At 43.4% G+C, this 17,356-nt stretch overlaps 1 protein-coding gene and 6 non-coding genes across 8 annotated transcripts; all 7 read right to left on the reverse strand.

The window, feature by feature from the left end:
• Nucleotides 1–3,710: 3,710 nt before the first annotated feature.
• On the reverse strand, nucleotides 3,711–10,534 carry LOC139376725 (large ribosomal subunit protein uL4B-like). 2 transcript variants are annotated; one of them, XM_071119614.1, is made up of 10 exons: nucleotides 10,381–10,534; nucleotides 9,567–9,738; nucleotides 9,248–9,354; nucleotides 8,618–8,756; nucleotides 7,629–7,753; nucleotides 7,293–7,422; nucleotides 6,663–6,819; nucleotides 4,901–4,984; nucleotides 4,440–4,560; nucleotides 3,711–3,872 (listed from the first exon to the last, which is right to left on the reverse strand). In XM_071119614.1, the coding sequence occupies exons 1-10, from the start codon at nucleotides 10,381–10,383 to the stop codon at nucleotides 3,780–3,782; spliced, it is 1,131 nt and encodes a 376-aa protein (XP_070975715.1). In that variant the 5' UTR covers nucleotides 10,384–10,534; the 3' UTR covers nucleotides 3,711–3,779. The 2 variants fall into 2 exon arrangements, with proteins under 2 accessions (XP_070975715.1, XP_070975723.1); XM_071119622.1 differs by having other exon boundaries at nucleotides 10,140–10,451.
• Nucleotides 4,756–4,823, reverse strand: LOC139383608 (small nucleolar RNA SNORD18). The gene has a single exon (XR_011628754.1). It is a non-coding gene; the product is annotated as a small nucleolar RNA SNORD18 (small nucleolar RNA).
• Nucleotides 5,105–5,172, reverse strand: LOC139383622 (small nucleolar RNA SNORD18). Its single transcript, XR_011628756.1, has one exon. It is a non-coding gene; the product is annotated as a small nucleolar RNA SNORD18 (small nucleolar RNA).
• Nucleotides 7,495–7,562, reverse strand: LOC139383600 (small nucleolar RNA SNORD18). The gene has a single exon (XR_011628753.1). It is a non-coding gene; the product is annotated as a small nucleolar RNA SNORD18 (small nucleolar RNA).
• On the reverse strand, nucleotides 8,912–9,010 carry LOC139383630 (small nucleolar RNA SNORD16). The gene has a single exon (XR_011628758.1). It is a non-coding gene; the product is annotated as a small nucleolar RNA SNORD16 (small nucleolar RNA).
• LOC139383614 (small nucleolar RNA SNORD18) lies at nucleotides 9,434–9,502 on the reverse strand. Its single transcript, XR_011628755.1, has one exon. It is a non-coding gene; the product is annotated as a small nucleolar RNA SNORD18 (small nucleolar RNA).
• Nucleotides 9,879–9,977, reverse strand: LOC139383637 (small nucleolar RNA SNORD16). Its single transcript, XR_011628759.1, has one exon. It is a non-coding gene; the product is annotated as a small nucleolar RNA SNORD16 (small nucleolar RNA).
• Nucleotides 10,535–17,356: the final 6,822 nt, after the last annotated feature.

Here is a 17,356-nt window from a genome sequence, read left to right on the forward strand (position 1 = left end):
TAGCCCTATATAATATACAGTATCCCATAGTGCACTAGGATGTAGCCCTATATAATATACAGTATCCCATAGTGCACTAGGATGTAGCCCTATATAATATACAGTATCCCATAGTGCATTAGGATGTAGCCCTATATAATATACAGTATCCCATAGTGCACTAGGATGTAGCCCTATATAATATACAGTATCCCATAGTGCACTAGGATGTAGCCCTATATAATATACAGTATCCCATAGTACACTAGGTTGTAGTCCTATAACATATACAGTATCCCATAGTGCACTAGGATGTAGCCCTATATAATATACAGTATCCCATGGTACACTAGGATGTAGCCCTATATAATATACAGAATCCCATAGTGCACTAGGATGTAGCCCTATATAATATACAGTATCCCATAGTGCACTAGGATGTAGCCCTATATAATATACAGTATCCCATAGTACACTAGGTTGTAGTCCTATAACATATACAGTATCCCATAGTGCACTAGGATGTAGCCCTATATAATATACAGTATCCCATGGTACACTAGGATGTAGCCCTATATAATATACAGAATCCCATAGTGCACTAGGATGTAGCCCTATATAATATACAGTATCCCATAGTGCACTAGGATGTAGCCCTATATAATATACAGTATCCCATAGTGCACTAGGATGTAGCCCTATATAATATACAGTATCCCATAGTACACTAGGTTGTAGTCCTATAACATATACAGTATCCCATAGTGCACTAGGATGTAGTCCTATATAATATACAGTATCCCATAGTACACTAGGATGTAGACCGACTCTTCTCTGTATACATCAATGATGTCGCTCTTGCTGCTGGTGAGTCTCTGATCCACCTCTACGCAGACGACACCATTCTGTATACTTCTGGCCCTTCTTTGGACACTGTGTTAACAACCCTCCAGGCAAGCTTCAATGCCATACAACTCTCATTCCATGGCCTCCAATTGCTCTTAAATACAAGTAAAACTAAATGCATGCTCTTCAACCGATCGCTACCTGTACCTACCCGCCTGTCCAACATCACTACTCTGGACGTTTCTGACTTAGAATACGTGGATAACTACAAATACCTAGGTTTCTGGCTAGACTGTAAACCTGTCCATCCAGACTCATATTAAACATCTCCAATCAAAAATTAAATCTAGAAATCGGCTTCCTATTTCGCAACAAAGCATCCTTCACTCATGCTGCCAAACATTCCCTCGTAAAACTGACCATCCTACCAATCCTCGACTTCAGCGATGTCATTTACAAAATAGCCCCCAACACTCTACTCAGCAAACTGGATGCAGTCTATTACTTACCCTCTTGCACATCATCTGCACATCTATCACTCAAGTATTAATGTTAAATTGTAATTATTTTCACCTCTAATGGCCTATTTATTGCCTTTACCTCCCTACTCTTCTACATTTGCACACATTGTACATATATCTTTCTATTGTGTTATTGACTGTACATTTGTTTATGTGTAACTGTTTGTGTCGCACTGCTTTGCTTTATCTTGGCCAGGTCGCAGTTGTAAATGAGAACTTGTTCTCAACTAGCCTACCTGGTTAAATAAAGGTGAAATTAAAATAAATATTCTTTGCCTCTCCTTAAAAACCGAGAAAGCCAGAGGTCACTCCCCTCAAATGGGTTTTGAGAAGGAGACAAGAGGACACAAGGAGTATGTAATTGAGATCTTACCATCTCCACATGAACATACATTAGATACACACCCTCTCTCTCCCACTCTCTGTATAGCGCCTTAGGACTCAACTAGAAAATCAGTCCCAGTGTTTTCATGTGACTAGGACCGAGACTACCAACTGTTCATCGGTTCACTTCACTGATTTGAAAAGGACTGGTACAACATGGTGGAATCTCCCAGTAATACCTCCAAGACAACGCCTTTACACGTGTTGCACACTTGAAAGGGCCGCACCACTACTATGAAGAAAGTAAACGGTCTTAATACAACCCTGCTAGGTGTACAGGTCCAATACAACCCTGCTAGGTGTACAGGTCCAATACAACCCAGCTGGGTGTACAGGTCCAATACAACCCAGCTGGGTGTACAGGTCCAATACAACCCAGCTGGGTGTACAGGTCCAATACAACCCAGCTAGGTGTACAGGTCCAATACAACCCAGCTAGGTGTACAGGTCCAATACAACACAGCTAGGTGTACAGGTCCAATACAACACAGCTAGGTGCACAGGTCCAATACAACACAGCTGGGTGTACAGGTCCAATACAACACAGCTGGGTGTACAGGTCCAGTATTACAGTAGAACACAGCTGAGTGTACAGGTCCAGTATTACAGTAGAACACAGCTGAGTGTACAGGTCCAGTATTACAATACAACAGTGTAATTGGCAGCAATTTCCAAACCCCTGAAGGTACCACGTTCATCTGTACAAACAAGAGTACGTAAATATAAACACCATGGGACCACGCAGTCGTCATACCGCTTAGAAAGGAGACGCGTTCTGTCTCCTAGAGATGAACGTACTTTGGTACGAAAAGTGCAAGTCAATCCAAGAACAGCAAAGGACCTTGTGAAGATGCTGGAGGAAACAGGTCCAAAAGTTTCTATATCCACAGTAAAACGAGTCCTATATCGACATAACCTGAAAGGCCGCTCAGCAAGGAAGAAGCCACTGCTCCAAAACCGCCATAAAAAAGCCAGAGGTTTGCAACTGCACATGGGGACAAAGATCGTACTTTTTGGAGAAATGTCCTCTGGTCTGATGAAACAAAAATATAACTGTTTGGCCATAATGACCCTCGTTATGTTTGGAGGAAAAAGGCGGAGGCTTGCAAGCCGAAGAACACCATCCCAACCGTGAAGCACGGTCGTGGCAGCATCATGTTGTGGGGGTGCTTTGCTGCAGGAGGGTCTGGTGCACTTCACGAAATAGATGGCATCATGCAGGTTAGAAACTAATGTGTATTGAAGCAACATCTCAAGACATCAGTCAAGAAGTCAAAGCTTGGTCGCAAATGGGTCTTCCAAATGGACAATGACCCCAAGCATACTTCCAAAGTTGTGGCAAAATGGCATAAGGACAACGAAGTCAAGGTATTGGAGTGGCCATCAGAAAGCCCTGACGTCAATCATATAGAAAATGTGTGGGCAGAACTGAAAAGGCGTGTGCGAGCAAGGAGGCCTACAAACCTGACTCAGTTACACCAGCTGTCAGGAGGAATGGGCCAAAATTCACCCAATTTATTGTGGGAAGCTTGTGGAAGGCGTACCGAAACGTTTGACCCAAGTTAAACAATTTAAAGGCAACGTTACCAAATACTAAATGAGTATATATAAACTTCTGACCCACTGGGAATGTGATGAAAGAAATAGAAGCTGAAATAAATCACTACTATTATTCTGACATTTCACATTCTTATAACAAAGTGGTGATCCTAACTGACCTAAGAGGAAATCTTTACTAGAATTAAATGTCAGGAATGGTGAAAAACGGAGTTTGAATGTATTTGGCTGAGGTGTATGTAAACTTCCCACTTCAACTGTAGCTAGGTGTACAGGTGCTTTAATAAGCATATGTAAAATAATGTATTTTAACTGAAAGCATTGCATGATCGCTTTCAATTAACAGAAGGTAGCACTCGTTCATTTTAAGGGTCCCTGACGGGTCATGCCAAATCCAAGAGTTATCAAGACTGCAGAAATAAATCGTTTTTCTACATATTTTATTTGAAACCATCTCTGAACCCCAAAGTCTGTTAGAAGAGACGAGCTGCTCTATGCCTTGGCTGGGGCCGCCTTGGACGGGGCCGCCTTGGACGGGGCCGCCTTGGACGGCTTCTTCTTAGGCTTCAGCATCTTGGCCTTGATCTGGGAAGAAAGAGCAGGAAGGTAATGTTTATCTACTTCACTTGCTTTGGCAATTTAAAACATGTTTCCTATGCCAATAAAGCTCTTAAATTGAATTGAGAGCGCGGGGGCCGCGGGAGAGAGACTTGTCATTAGGACAATATAGGATATTGATGTAGGGCTGGGTCAATTTCAATGTATGAATAGAGGTGATAGAATTGTACTTATTTAACTAGGCAAGTCAGAAGCAGAGATCTGATGATATGGAAGGTTGTTCTACTAGTACTCCTATGGTCACATTGTTTAGGTGCAATGGGGAGTATTTCACAAGCTTTATTTCAGAACTTCAGCTAGATATCAGGATTCAGAAACACGGACAAAAGTGGAAGCGCAGTGTAGAATTAAATAGCTCATTCTGTTACTCACCACTCCCACACTACAAACATTGATAATTTGGAGTTGTTTCACCACAGATTAAGCCTAGACTAAGACTCCAGGAGTATGCCCAATGGTTAGCCAGTTTCCCTATTATACAGGCCTTCAAATGCAACTGAGAGCCCTGGTCGGCCATTTTGGGTGTCTACTCACAGCCGGGTCATGCAGCAGGATGGCTTGACGTCTGGCTGTCTTGGCGTAGGGGTTCAGCTTCATCATTATTCTCAGGTTCTTCAGGGGGTTCTTCTTCAGGACTCTGCGCCTGATCTTCTTGCTGTGAGGAGGCCAGACAGGTTCAGGAGGGGATCAAATATAGCAGCATTGAGTGAACCTTCATGTTGTTAATGGTAACATTACCAAATGGAACACTTTGTTACATAGTGCACTACTTTAGACCTGAGCCCAATTGGCCCCGATCAACAGTAGTGCATTATGGGGAACGGGTCATTCGGGATGCAACCTATTGGAATAGCTCAGGACTTCCATTCAAATCAGGATTCAGAAACACGGACCTGAAGTGGAACCTCATCAAGGCTTAATGTCACAATGGAGGATAATGCAACATACTACAGTACCCATAATGCTCTGCACAATAGAAAGTGAGCAGGGCTTACTTTGGTGCACGAAGTGCTTTCTGGATCTCCTCACTCTTCAGAATCCTGCTCAGATCTGTGTTGGTCATCTTGTGCATGGGCAGACTGGAGGTGGGAGACAGATGGAGACATGACAGAGGTCAGAGTACAACTGGCAGTACCTCTAAGGTTGTTGGGGGGGGGGGGGCATGTGGTTTAGCAACAGACCATTAGAGCATTTCATTAAAACTCAGAACTTCTGGTAGATATCAGGATTCAGAAACACGGACCGAAGTGGAAGCTCATCACTGTAGAAATTAAATAGCTCTCAAATCTGTTACTAACCAACACACTAAAGGCCCGTCCTTAAGCACCTCCAACACATTGCTGTTGACCCAGACAAGCACACCTGATTCAGCTGGTCAAGTTACCAAGCCCTCAGAGTTGAATCAGGCAAGTTTGTTCAGGGCTACACACAAAAAAAGTGCTTTGTTGGGGGCTCTGGATGACTGAGCTGGGGTAACACTACAACATGATGCCCAACTGGTTAACATCACTAATTAGTTTAAAACGACAAACTTCAATTTTCAACCAGTTTTAACCAACTGGTAAGTTACGGCCCAATAGTGAGTACACCCTATACACCGGGAGATCTTAGGACATTACCAAGTCCGAACCGCCGACGTGCCAACGTTTGTTTGTAGCCCACACCGTTCGGAAGCTACCGAACCAACTGGACCCCACTGAGGAAAGGGGATGTTCTACGAACCACACGAGACTCGTCTGACAGGTAACGGATTTTTTATATATTTTTTCAACTATGAAGGTAGTTTAACTACCCCAAAAAGGCATTGTGTAAAAAAATAAGTAATTCCACTATCCCAACAAACAATATTCTATTACTTGGGAGAATATTCTTTAGAGACAAAGTATTTTAACAAACAACTACATTCAACAGTTTTAATGAGTGCATCTCCTTAAAGACACCCATAGCCTACACACATTTACAGTAGCTGCTTGTTAATTGTACGTCAAAGCTGCGTTACAGTCAGAGGCTCCATGTGTAACAAGTGAAGAGGGAGATTTCTAATCAACACAAAATGTAATTAAAATGACTGAATTGGGTTGGCTAAATGAGAAGAAGTAGGCTACAATGATCCAACCAACAGGTCAGCTGTTTCATACTTAGTTGTTATAGACAAGGACGGAGAGCGCAGTAAAATAGCCTCAATTAGCCTTGATACTGTAGCTAGCTTTAGAACGACTTGATTCAGGCAAGACAAACAGGACCAGATGGTACGGTAGAAACACTTTAGACAAATTGACGTGACAAGCTGCTCCGCCCCTCCCGAGGGCAGGACACCGCCCAGCCACACCCCATACGTAAACAGACCGCCATATATGGGCACAAATGTACACGAACAAAAATAAACCCAATGTGCAGCTACTAATGACTTCACTGCGTTATTTAGAAGGAAATCCGTCAATTTATAAATAAATTCATTTTGCCCTAATTATGGATCTCATGACCAAGGATACAGATGTGCATCTGTTGGCATATAATTGGTAGCAGCCCTTCCGTACGCGCCACCTAGCCTGACCGACACGCACGCGCCACCTAGCCTGACCGACACGCACGTGCCACCCCACCCACCTAGCCTGACTAATGCTAGTAGTAGCTCAACCTTGATAGGCTAGATTGGTTTAAGTAACCCTGGTCAAATTTCTATCAAATCAACAGAACACCACAAGAGCAGACAGAGTCCAATTAGGATTAGGCCCACGTAACCCTGGTTTTACTGACTTGTAGTCCACCTTGAGAGAGGCAGATTTGCGCCAGGTCCCGTAGAGCTGATCCAGCTTACGGAAGGCTGATTCGGTCCAGATACAGAACCGACCAACGTGACCACCGGGGGCGAGCCTCAGCAGGTTCAGCTTGTTCACGTTCTGTAGGGTGATGCCTGGTAGAGGGATGGGAGGACAGTTACATTTTAGTATTGAGAAGAGGCACTTCGACATTAAAAAAAAAAATTATTTTTTTTTTTAAAGAGACTCAAACTCCATTTTCTACACAGTGGCATCTACAGCGAGACAGTTTCCTTTGAATAGAAGAGGGTCTACATTGGTCATTTAGAGTGGCAGATGCTCTTTAGTACAGAATAACATTCGCCATTATCCTTTTACAGAAAACCCCTATCCATTATTCATGATTTATTGTAATGCAAAAAAAAATTTCAAATCATGGCAAAAAAAAGGACAACTGATAATGAGGTTTCAGAACACTGAAATCACCGTGTTCAGAAACACGGACCAGAAGTGGGAATCACAGCTACACTGAGGGAAGTAATGCCCCATTGAGGGAACAGGGTGCCAAAGTAGGAGAGAATGGGAGATCTTTACATGTTCTCAACAGGGCCGAGTAGCCAGTACATACCAGGTATGTTTCTGAAGGCCTTGGTGACACCTTGGTCCTGGTTGTAGATGATGCACGGTCCTTTGCGCTGGATACGCCTGCGATTCCTCATCTTACCTTTGCCAGCTCGCATGCGCTGTGATGCGTATACCTGCACACACACCCAGAGGACACATTAATCTCATCCACTCATCCAAGGACACTCAATTTCACAATCACATCATGGCTCAGGACTTCCATTCAAATCAGGATTCAGAAACACGGACCTGAAGTGGAACCTCATCATTGCCTCATGGTCACTCAGAAGAGGAAAAAGGGACATTGACCAGTGAGACAGTAGTAACTAGCTATATTGACCTTTTTGATGTCGTTCCAGGCTTTGAGTTTCTTCAGCAGCAGCACGGCCTCTTTAGTCTTCTTGTAACCCTCCACTTTATCATCAACTACCAGAGGAACCTCTGGGATCTCCTCAATGCGGTGTCCTGAAGGAGGGGAGGCCCTCTAGTTAGAGATTTACAGCCATTTAGTTCCACAAGTATCATCTTGTGAAGAGAGTGAGACACGCTGAAGTTGGGGGATCAAAAGTGCCATCACGTCACAATATGGTGTTAAAATTGTTTTGTCAACCCACTGTCAGCTACAAGAGTCAGTAAACCATCACTGCTCAGTCATACTCAAGTAACACCATCATAGCAAGTCAGCTTTAATGAATCAACATTTTGAAGGGAAAGTTCTGTATTTTGGCAATGAGGATCTTTACTTCCCCAGAGTCAGATACCATTTGTGTCTGTGTCCAGTATGAAAGAAATAAGATGTTTTGCGAGCTAATGCTATCTAGCGGTAGCATAACAAACTCTACAGGAAGAGATGGCATGCTAGCTATTACAATAGACTTTCAGCCATTGCACAAGCGCTAGATAGCACTTCCTTCAAATTGCACTCACCTGACAAGATTGTTCTGCCCCTGAACAAGGCAGTTAACCCACTGTTCCTAGGCCGGCAGGGTAGCCTAGTGGTTAAGAGCGTTGGACTAGTAACCGGAAGGTTGCAAGTTCAAACCCCCGAGCTGACAAGGTACAAACTCTGTCGTTCTGTCCCTGAACAGGCAGTTAACCCACTAGGCCGTCATTGAAAATAAGAAATTGTTCTTAACTAACCGAAAATATATAAGCTCTGGGGAAGCTGAAAAGGGGCACCTTGCCAAGAACCTATGATTTCTTAAATACACAACAGCAACAAGTGTCTTACCTAAAAATGAGACCGTGTAAAGGTTAAATACATATTTACACTGGTAAGAAGACTATGCAGTGAGTAGTGAGTACCACAGAGCACGGTGGGCGGCATACCTTTTGACATGACGAGTGCTGGCAGGGCGGAGGCGGCCAGGGCAGAGCAGATGGCGTAACGCTTCTGAGTAGTGTTGATCCTGCGGTGCCAGCGGCGCCACGTCTTGGTGGGGGCGAACATGCGACCTCCACGACACATCTACAGTCACAGGGGTCAAGGAACGGCTAAACAAAGCATTAAGATCGTTATCTTTTTGGTCGGTTTTTCAAACATTAAGTCGCGGGAAATCAACATTAAGTGGTCTTTAGGACTAGTCTGTCTCGGAAACCGGCCCTAAATGAATTTAGGTGCTTTGCTCAGACTCAATGTTCGTCAGCCACTTGTGACAGCATACGACATCAGGCATAATGTCACTGTTCACAGTGTAGGACGCAAATTACACCATCACTGCAAGCCCCTTGAATGTCTAGTCCACCTCAGCATGCATTACCATTGTTCATTAGGCAACAAACGGATGAACACTAAAACAGTGAGGTGCCACCTGTACTTGTACAATCAGAAACAAATTAACTCAAATGAACAGAAACAAAGTCACAATGAACAGAACCCCGGTAGCACATTTATACCTGATGGACATGGCAAGATTAATAGGAAATGAATGTTTAATTTAGTCTGTCAGATAAGGATACATTTCCGAAGGCTCCCTGGCCGGAGCGGTGGGTACCACCTCCCCTCACACGAGGAATACGAGCCACGGCTCGGCCTGTACCCCAGGACTCCGCGCTTGTCTGATGACCTGGAACCCAGAGTGCATTAGAACATGTCCTCTATACATACCAAAATAGGCTGCTATTGGTTTTATGGTACAGACAAAGCCCTTCAGAACTTCTAGTATAATCACTGCTTTCAGAAACACGGACCGAAGTGGAAACTAATCATTAAAGCTTGCAACCTGTCTCCAAAAAGCAACGTTTATTTGATTGAATACATGCTTAAACAGTCACTCACCGGCCAGTTTGCTGACAGCATAGGGCTGACGGTTGTTCTTGCGCATGTTGGTGTGTACAAAGTTGACAATGTCCGGGCGGATGGGAGCCTTGAACACGGCAGGCATAACGACATTTTTGCCTGAACTCTCTCCTTTCTCGGAGTAGATAGAGATTAAAGGCCGGGCACAAGCCTGGGGAAGACAAAGGTCAGGGAAATCTGATAAATCTTGCAGTAGGTTACAATGTACCCAATCGCATGTTGATAGTTAAACATGCCAGATAGGAAGGACTCTGTTGGTTAACTTTAGCTAATATAGCTAGTATGCAATCTTGCTCAGATTCAGCTGTCGTCATTCACTTGCGCCAGCATATGCCAGTAGGCATCTGTCGACTGATCGCAAAGTAGGACGCAAATTACACCATCATAGCAAGTAAATGTAGTTAAGTACTGCAATATATTAAAAGTAAAATCACGACTTACTGGCATGTTTGTAGGTAGCACACCTGGCAAAGGTCTAACTGAGCTATGGTTTACTAAGTACATATTCAAAACAGTTTAATGAAGAAAGGTATACTGGTTTACGAATCTCACCTATAATTGAGCAAACCCGGCCTGTGGTTGCAAGGAAAGTACATGTGACTTGGCTAGAACCGTGCCCATCCAAAATGTCGCCTCGTGTCAGCTTCGTTCAGATTCGACATGGAATGAGTTAAATGGCATTGCCTTGTAAAGATTGTAGCGAGACAAGTGTTCGGTTTGCGACTATACCTTGCTCACTAACGCTGACGCCAAATGGTATATACAATTGAAACAAATTAGCTAGGATTCTCACCATTTTTATATTTGTGTTTCGGCTCCCCGAGAACCAGGCTCCTCACTCAATGGAAGATACAGTAGAAAAGGAAGTTGGCAATGCAACTCACACGATATATGCCTCCGACGTCGTCACACTTCCGGCAACTGTAACGTTAAATAAATGCAATACTATAGAGGCAAATATTTCTATTCTAAGTCAATATAAATTTCTCCAGTTAAATATTGAAATACTATACAACGGCGAAAACAACTTTCATAAATGGGACAATCTAGGTCTCTACTGTGCAATACGGCGGAGGAAACAAGGGTGGTGACCGGACTACTTTCGTGATAATTATTTATTTTTCATAATTAAATGTAGTTACCACATGTTCCAAAATACTTATTTTGTCTTACAAGTAAAATAGTTATTGATACAAATAAAAAATAAACTGTGTTCGTTGTGCTGATATTATGACGTTAAGAAATCACTGGCTGTTTTCGCGCCAACGTCAAGTGAAATCGTCAACTGCCGTCACCGTTTTCCAACTTTTATTTAGGATTTTCAGACTTAAAAACATATTTTTATGTATTTAACTATGCTAACTATCTACCTAATGAAATGTGCTCCAGGATAATCAACAATGCTTTACAGTTTAAAAAAAAATGTATTCTTCGGTGAGGTAATGTTTTCAAATGTTTGTCTAGCTTGTTAACATAAGTAATCTATCTGTCTCTTTTCAATCTTTGCCTGTTATTGTTTTGTAACTAACTAGCTTAGTTAGTTAAGTTTACTAACGACAGACATATGTTAGCAAGCTAACTAAATAAGCAATGTTTTAATGCGTTTGAATTCAGAAATCTTCAAGATGAATGCAAATAATCCAGTATTTATGAGGAAGATATCCAGACACTGAGAGGGAATCCTTCAACGTTACCTGACATCTACAGTGGCAACAGACCAGTCTTCACCTGTGAGAAAACGACGTGTTTTTTTTTGCTAGCTTTACTGAAGAGTTGCAATCAATCAATCCACCCTATTTATACAGATATTACCATAATTAGTTTACTTGTATATATCCAGCCAAGCATCACCATGTCCTGAGACGTCTTAGTGTCCAGTTCAAGATAATTGGCAACTCAGAAATCTCCAACTTCAGTGCGTTCAAGACAACTGGCAACTCAGAAAAAACGAGCTCCCTTTGGGAAAAATCGTTTTGAACGGTCATCCAACTCGGAATTCCAAGTCAGGAACTCGGCCTCTTTCTAGAGCTATGAAACCCCATTTTCCAACCCAGGTTGGGCTGGCCTTGGTGGGCTGCAGATTATGCGTGTTGAAGCTATGTGATCTGCAAGTCTCATGGTATGTCCGCGCTACCTGTAGACGTTTGTTGGTCTCATGTATTGAGTGAGTCAGTAGCTCTGGTCCATTGCGTCAGTATGCTACGCACTTACACGTTGGCACACTATCTCTGGTCCAATGCGTTATGTTAACCACTGTTGCTTGTGCAGCTGGCTAGTCATCGTTCCACAGCCTGTCTGATCTCATATGTCTTGCAGCATCTGTGGCTTGAGAAGGTATCTGCTAGAGCTAGAGCCTATTGCCCCTGTATTCTCTCCAGCCCCCCTCCGTGTAGGCTGTGTTATGTCTCTAGGAGAGGACAGTAGATATGTTAGTAGGCTGTGGTATTATGTCTCTAGGAGAGGACAGTAGATATGTTAGTAGGCTGTGTTATTATGTCTAGGAGAGGACAGTAGATAGATATGTTAGTAGGCTGTGTTATGTCTCTAGGAGAGGACAGTAGATATGTTAGTAGGCTGTTTTTATTATGTCTAGGAGAGGACAGTAGGTAGATATGTTAGTAGGCTGTGTTATTATGTCTCTAGGAGAGGAGAGTAGATATGTTAGTAGGCTGTGTTATGACTAGGAGAGGACAGTAGATATGTTAGTAGGCTGTGGTATTATGTCTCTAGGAGAGGACAGTAGATATGTTAGTAGGCTGTGTTATTATGTCTCTAGGAGAGGACAGTAGATATGTTAGTAGGCTGTGTTATTATGTCTAGGAGAGGACAGTAGATATGTTAGTAGGCTGTGTTATTATGTCTCTAGGAGAGGACAGTAGTTATGTTAGGAGGCTGTGTTATTATGTCTAGGAGAGGACAGTAGATATGTTAGTAGGCTGTGTTATTATGTCTAGGAGAGGACAGTAGATAGATATGTTAGTAGGCTGTGTTATTATGTCTCTAGGAGAGGACAGTAGTTATGTTAGGAGGCTGTGTTATTATGTCTAGGAGAGGACAGTAGATAGATATGGTAGTAGGCTGTGTTATGTCTCTAGGAGAGGACAGTAGATAGTTATGTTAGTAGGCTGTGCTATTATGTCTCTAGGAGAGGACAGTAGTTATGTTAGTAGGCTGTGTTATTATGTCTAGGAGAGGACAGTAGGTAGATATGGTAGTAGGCTGTGTTATGTCTCTAGGAGAGGACAGTAGATGTTACTGTGTTATTATGTCTCTAGGAGAGGACAGTAGATATGTTAGTAGGCTGTTTTTATTATGTCTAGGAGAGGACAGTAGGTAGATATGTTAGTAGGCTGTGTTATTATGTCTCTAGGAGAGGAGAGTAGATATGTTAGTAGGCTGTGTTATTATGTCTAGGAGAGGACAGTAGATATGTTAGTAGGCTGTGGTATTATGTCTCTAGGAGAGGACAGTAGATATGTTAGTAGGCTGTGTTATTATGTCTCTAGGAGAGGACAGTAGATATGTTAGTAGGCTGTGTTATTATGTCTAGGAGAGGACAGTAGATATGTTAGTAGGCTGTGTTATTATGTCTCTAGGAGAGGACAGTAGTTATGTTAGGAGGCTGTGTTATTATGTCTAGGAGAGGACAGTAGATATGTTAGTAGGCTGTGGTATTATGTCTCTAGGAGAGGACAGTAGATATGTTAGTAGGCTGTGTTATTATGTCTCTAGGAGAGGACAGTAGATATGTTAGTAGGCTGTGTTATTATGTCTAGGAGAGGACAGTAGATATGTTAGTAGGCTGTGTTATTATGTCTCTAGGAGAGGACAGTAGTTATGTTAGGAGGCTGTGTTATTATGTCTAGGAGAGGACAGTAGATATGTTAGTAGGCTGTGTTATTATGTCTAGGAGAGGACAGTAGATAGATATGTTAGTAGGCTGTGTTATTATGTCTCTAGGAGAGGACAGTAGTTATGTTAGGAGGCTGTGTTATTATGTCTAGGAGAGGACAGTAGATAGATATGGTAGTAGGCTGTGTTATGTCTCTAGGAGAGGACAGTAGATACGTTAGTAGGCTGTGCTATTATGTCTCTAGGAGAGGACAGTAGATATGTTAGTAGGCTGTGTTATTATGTCTAGGAGAGGACAGTAGATAGATATGGTAGTAGGCTGTGTTATGTCTCTAGGAGAGGAGAGTAGATATGTTAGTAGGCTGTTATAATTATGTCTAGGAGAGGACAGTAGATATGTTACTGTGTTATTATGTCTCTAGGAGAGGACAGTAGATATGTTAGTAGGCTGTGTTATTATGTCTCTAGGAGAGGACAGTAGATATGTTAGTAGGCTGTGTTATTATGTCTAGGAGAGGACAGTAGATATGTTAGTAGGCTGTGTTATTATGTCTCTAGGAGAGGACAGTAGTTATGTTAGTAGGCTGTGTTATTATGTCTCTAGGAGAGGACAGTAGATATGTTAGTAGGCTGTGTTATTATGTCTCTAGGAGAGGACAGTAGATATGTTAGTAGGCTGTGTTATTATGTCTAGGAGAGGACAGTAGATAGATATGGTAGTAGGCTGTGTTATGTCTCTAGGAGAGGAGAGTAGATATGTTAGTAGGCTGTTATAATTATGTCTAGGAGAGGACAGTAGATATGTTAGTAGGCTGTGGTATTATGTCTCTAGGAGAGGACAGTAGATCTGTTAGTAGGCTGTGTTATTATGTCTCTAGGAGAGGACAGTAGATAGATATGTTAGTAGGCTGTGTTATTATGTCTAGGAGAGGACAGTAGATAGATATGGTAGTAGGCTGTGTTATTATGTCTAGGAGAGGACAGTAGTTATGTTAGGAGGCTGTGTTATTATGTCTAGGAGAGGACAGTAGTTATGTTAGTAGGCTGTGTTATTATGTCTCTAGGAGAGGACAGTAGATAGATATGGTAGTAGGCTGTGTTATTATGTCTAGGAGAGGACAGTAGTTATGTTAGGAGGCTGTGTTATTATGTCTAGGAGAGGACAGTAGATAGATATGTTAGGAGGCTGTGTTATTATGTCTAGGAGAGGACAGTAGTTATGTTAGGAGGCTGTGTTATTATGTCTAGGAGAGGACAGTAGTTATGTTAGTAGGCTGTGTTATTATGTCTAGGAGAGGACAGTAGATAGATATGGTAGTAGGCTGTGTTATTATGTCTAGGAGAGGACAGTAGTTATGTTAGTAGGCTGTGTTATCATGAATTTACAAACAAACATTGGTGCAGGTTTGGGATCAATTCCTCTTCAATTTAGGAAAAGAGGAATAGTTAAAACACAGATAACCAGATAGACTGGAGTAGATTGGACTGGGGATGCTACATTTAGTTTTGTGGGAGAAAAGTAAAATGAGAAGGATCATCTACCATCTTGGCATTAAGTTCTTTATTTAGAGAATCCTCATTACGTGTAGTGCTGCAGTTATCACGGTCACATTACAGACTCCTGCAGCCTCCCCTCACTGTCGTTATCACGGTCACATTACAGACTCCTGCAGCCTCCCCTCACTGTCATTATCACGGTCACATTACAGACTACTGCAGCCTCCCCTCACTGTCGTTATCACGGTCACATTACAGACTCCTGCAGCCTCCCCTCACTGTCGTTATCACGGTCACATTACAGACTCCTGCAGCCTCCCCTCACTGTCGTTATCACGGTCACATTACAGACTCCTGCAGCCTCCCCTCACTGTCGTTATCACGGTCACATTACAGACTACTGCAGCCTCCCCTCACTGTCGTTATCACGGTCACATTACAGACTACTGCAGCCTCCCATCACTGTCGTTATCACGGTCACATTACAGAGTCCTGCAGCCTCCCCTCACTGTCGTTATCACGGTCACATCACATTACAGACTACTGCAGCCTCCCCTCACTGTCATTGTCACATCACATTACAGATTCCTGCAGCCTCCCCTCACTGTCGTTATCATGGTCACATCACATTAGACTCCTGCAGCCTCCCCTCACTGTCGTTATCACGGTCACATTACAGACGACTGCAGCCTCCCCTCACTGTCGTTATCACGGTCACATTACAGACTCCTGCAGCCTCCCCTCACTGTCGTTATCACGGTCACATTACAGACTACTGCAGCCTCCCCTCACTGTCGTTATCACGGTCACATTACAGACTACTGCAGCCTCCCCTCACTGTCGTTATCACGGTCACATTACAGACTACTGCAGCCTCCCCTCACTGTCGTTATCACGGTCACATTACAGACTACTGCAGCCTCCCCTCACTGTCGTTATCACGGTCACATTACAGACTATTGCAGCCTCCCCTCACTGTCGTTATCACGGTCACATTACAGACTACTGCAGCCTCCCCTCACTGTCGTTATCATGGTCACATCACATTAGACTCCTGCAGCCTCCCCTCACTGTCGTTATCACGGTCACATTACAGACGACTGCAGCCTCCCCTCACTGTCGTTATCACGGTCACATTACAGACTCCTGCAGCCTCCCCTCACTGTTGTTATCACGGTCACATTACAGACTACTGCAGCCTCCCCTCACTGTCGTTATCACGGTCACATTACAGACTACTGCAGCCTCCCCTCACTGTCGTTATCACGGTCACATTACAGACTACTGCAGCCTCCCCTCACTGTCGTTATCACGGTCACATTACAGACTACTGCAGCCTCCCCTCACTGTCGTTATCACGGTCACATTACAGACTATTGCAGCCTCCCCTCACTGTCGTTATCACGGTCACATTACAGACTACTGCAGCCTCCCCTCACTGTCGTTATCACGGTCACATTACAGACTACTGCAGCCTCCCCTCACTGTCGTTATCACGGTCACATTACAGACTCCTGCAGCCTCCCCTCACTGTCGTTATCATGGTCACATCACATTAGACTCCTGCAGCCTCCCCTCACTGTCGTTATCACGGTCACATTACAGACGACTGCAGCCTCCCCTCACTGTCGTTATCACGATCACATCACATTACAGACTCCTGCAGCCTCCCCTCACTGTCGATATCACGGTCACATCACATTAGACTCCTGCAGCCTCCCCTCACTGTCGTTTATCACGGTCATATTACAGACTCCTGCAGCCTCCCCTCACTGTCGTTATCACAGTCACATTACAGACTCCTGCAGCCTCCCCTCACTGTCGATATCACGGTCACATTACAGACTCCTGCAGCCTCCCCTTACTGTCGTTATCACGGTCACATTACAGACTCCTGCAGCCTCCCCTCACTGTCCTGAATGGAACCTTATTCCCTATATAGTGCACTACTTTAGACCAGAGCCCTATTGCACCCTATTCCCTATATAGTGCACTACTTTAGACCAGAGCCCTATTGCACCCTATTCCCTATATAGTGCACTACTTTTGACCAGAGCACTATGGGCCCTCGCTGGCCATTTGGGATGGCCCAGCCATGCATGTTTTCATGCTCTGTTAAATAGACATATGCAGTTCTTTTGGCCCTCTGGCTTCCACAGTTAGGGCCATTTCAATTCAGGAAGTAAAGTCATGCCTTTCTAATAAAGACAATTTGGCATTGAAATCTCAGTTCACTTTCTGAATTGAAGTGGGATTTCCCCCCACACCTGCGGTTTCCACAGCCACATATTCCTGTATAATACAATGTCATGATAACCCTAATTATCATGCCCCTAATTTAAGGTTGGGTTTCAAATCACATTTTAAGAAGAGGAATAGTAGAACTAGGCAGGGTTTATGACTATCCAACTAACAGTAGA

Source organism: Oncorhynchus clarkii, chromosome 2, assembly GCF_045791955.1.
Source record: "Oncorhynchus clarkii lewisi isolate Uvic-CL-2024 chromosome 2, UVic_Ocla_1.0, whole genome shotgun sequence".
Lineage (NCBI taxonomy): Eukaryota > Metazoa > Chordata > Actinopteri > Salmoniformes > Salmonidae > Oncorhynchus > Oncorhynchus clarkii.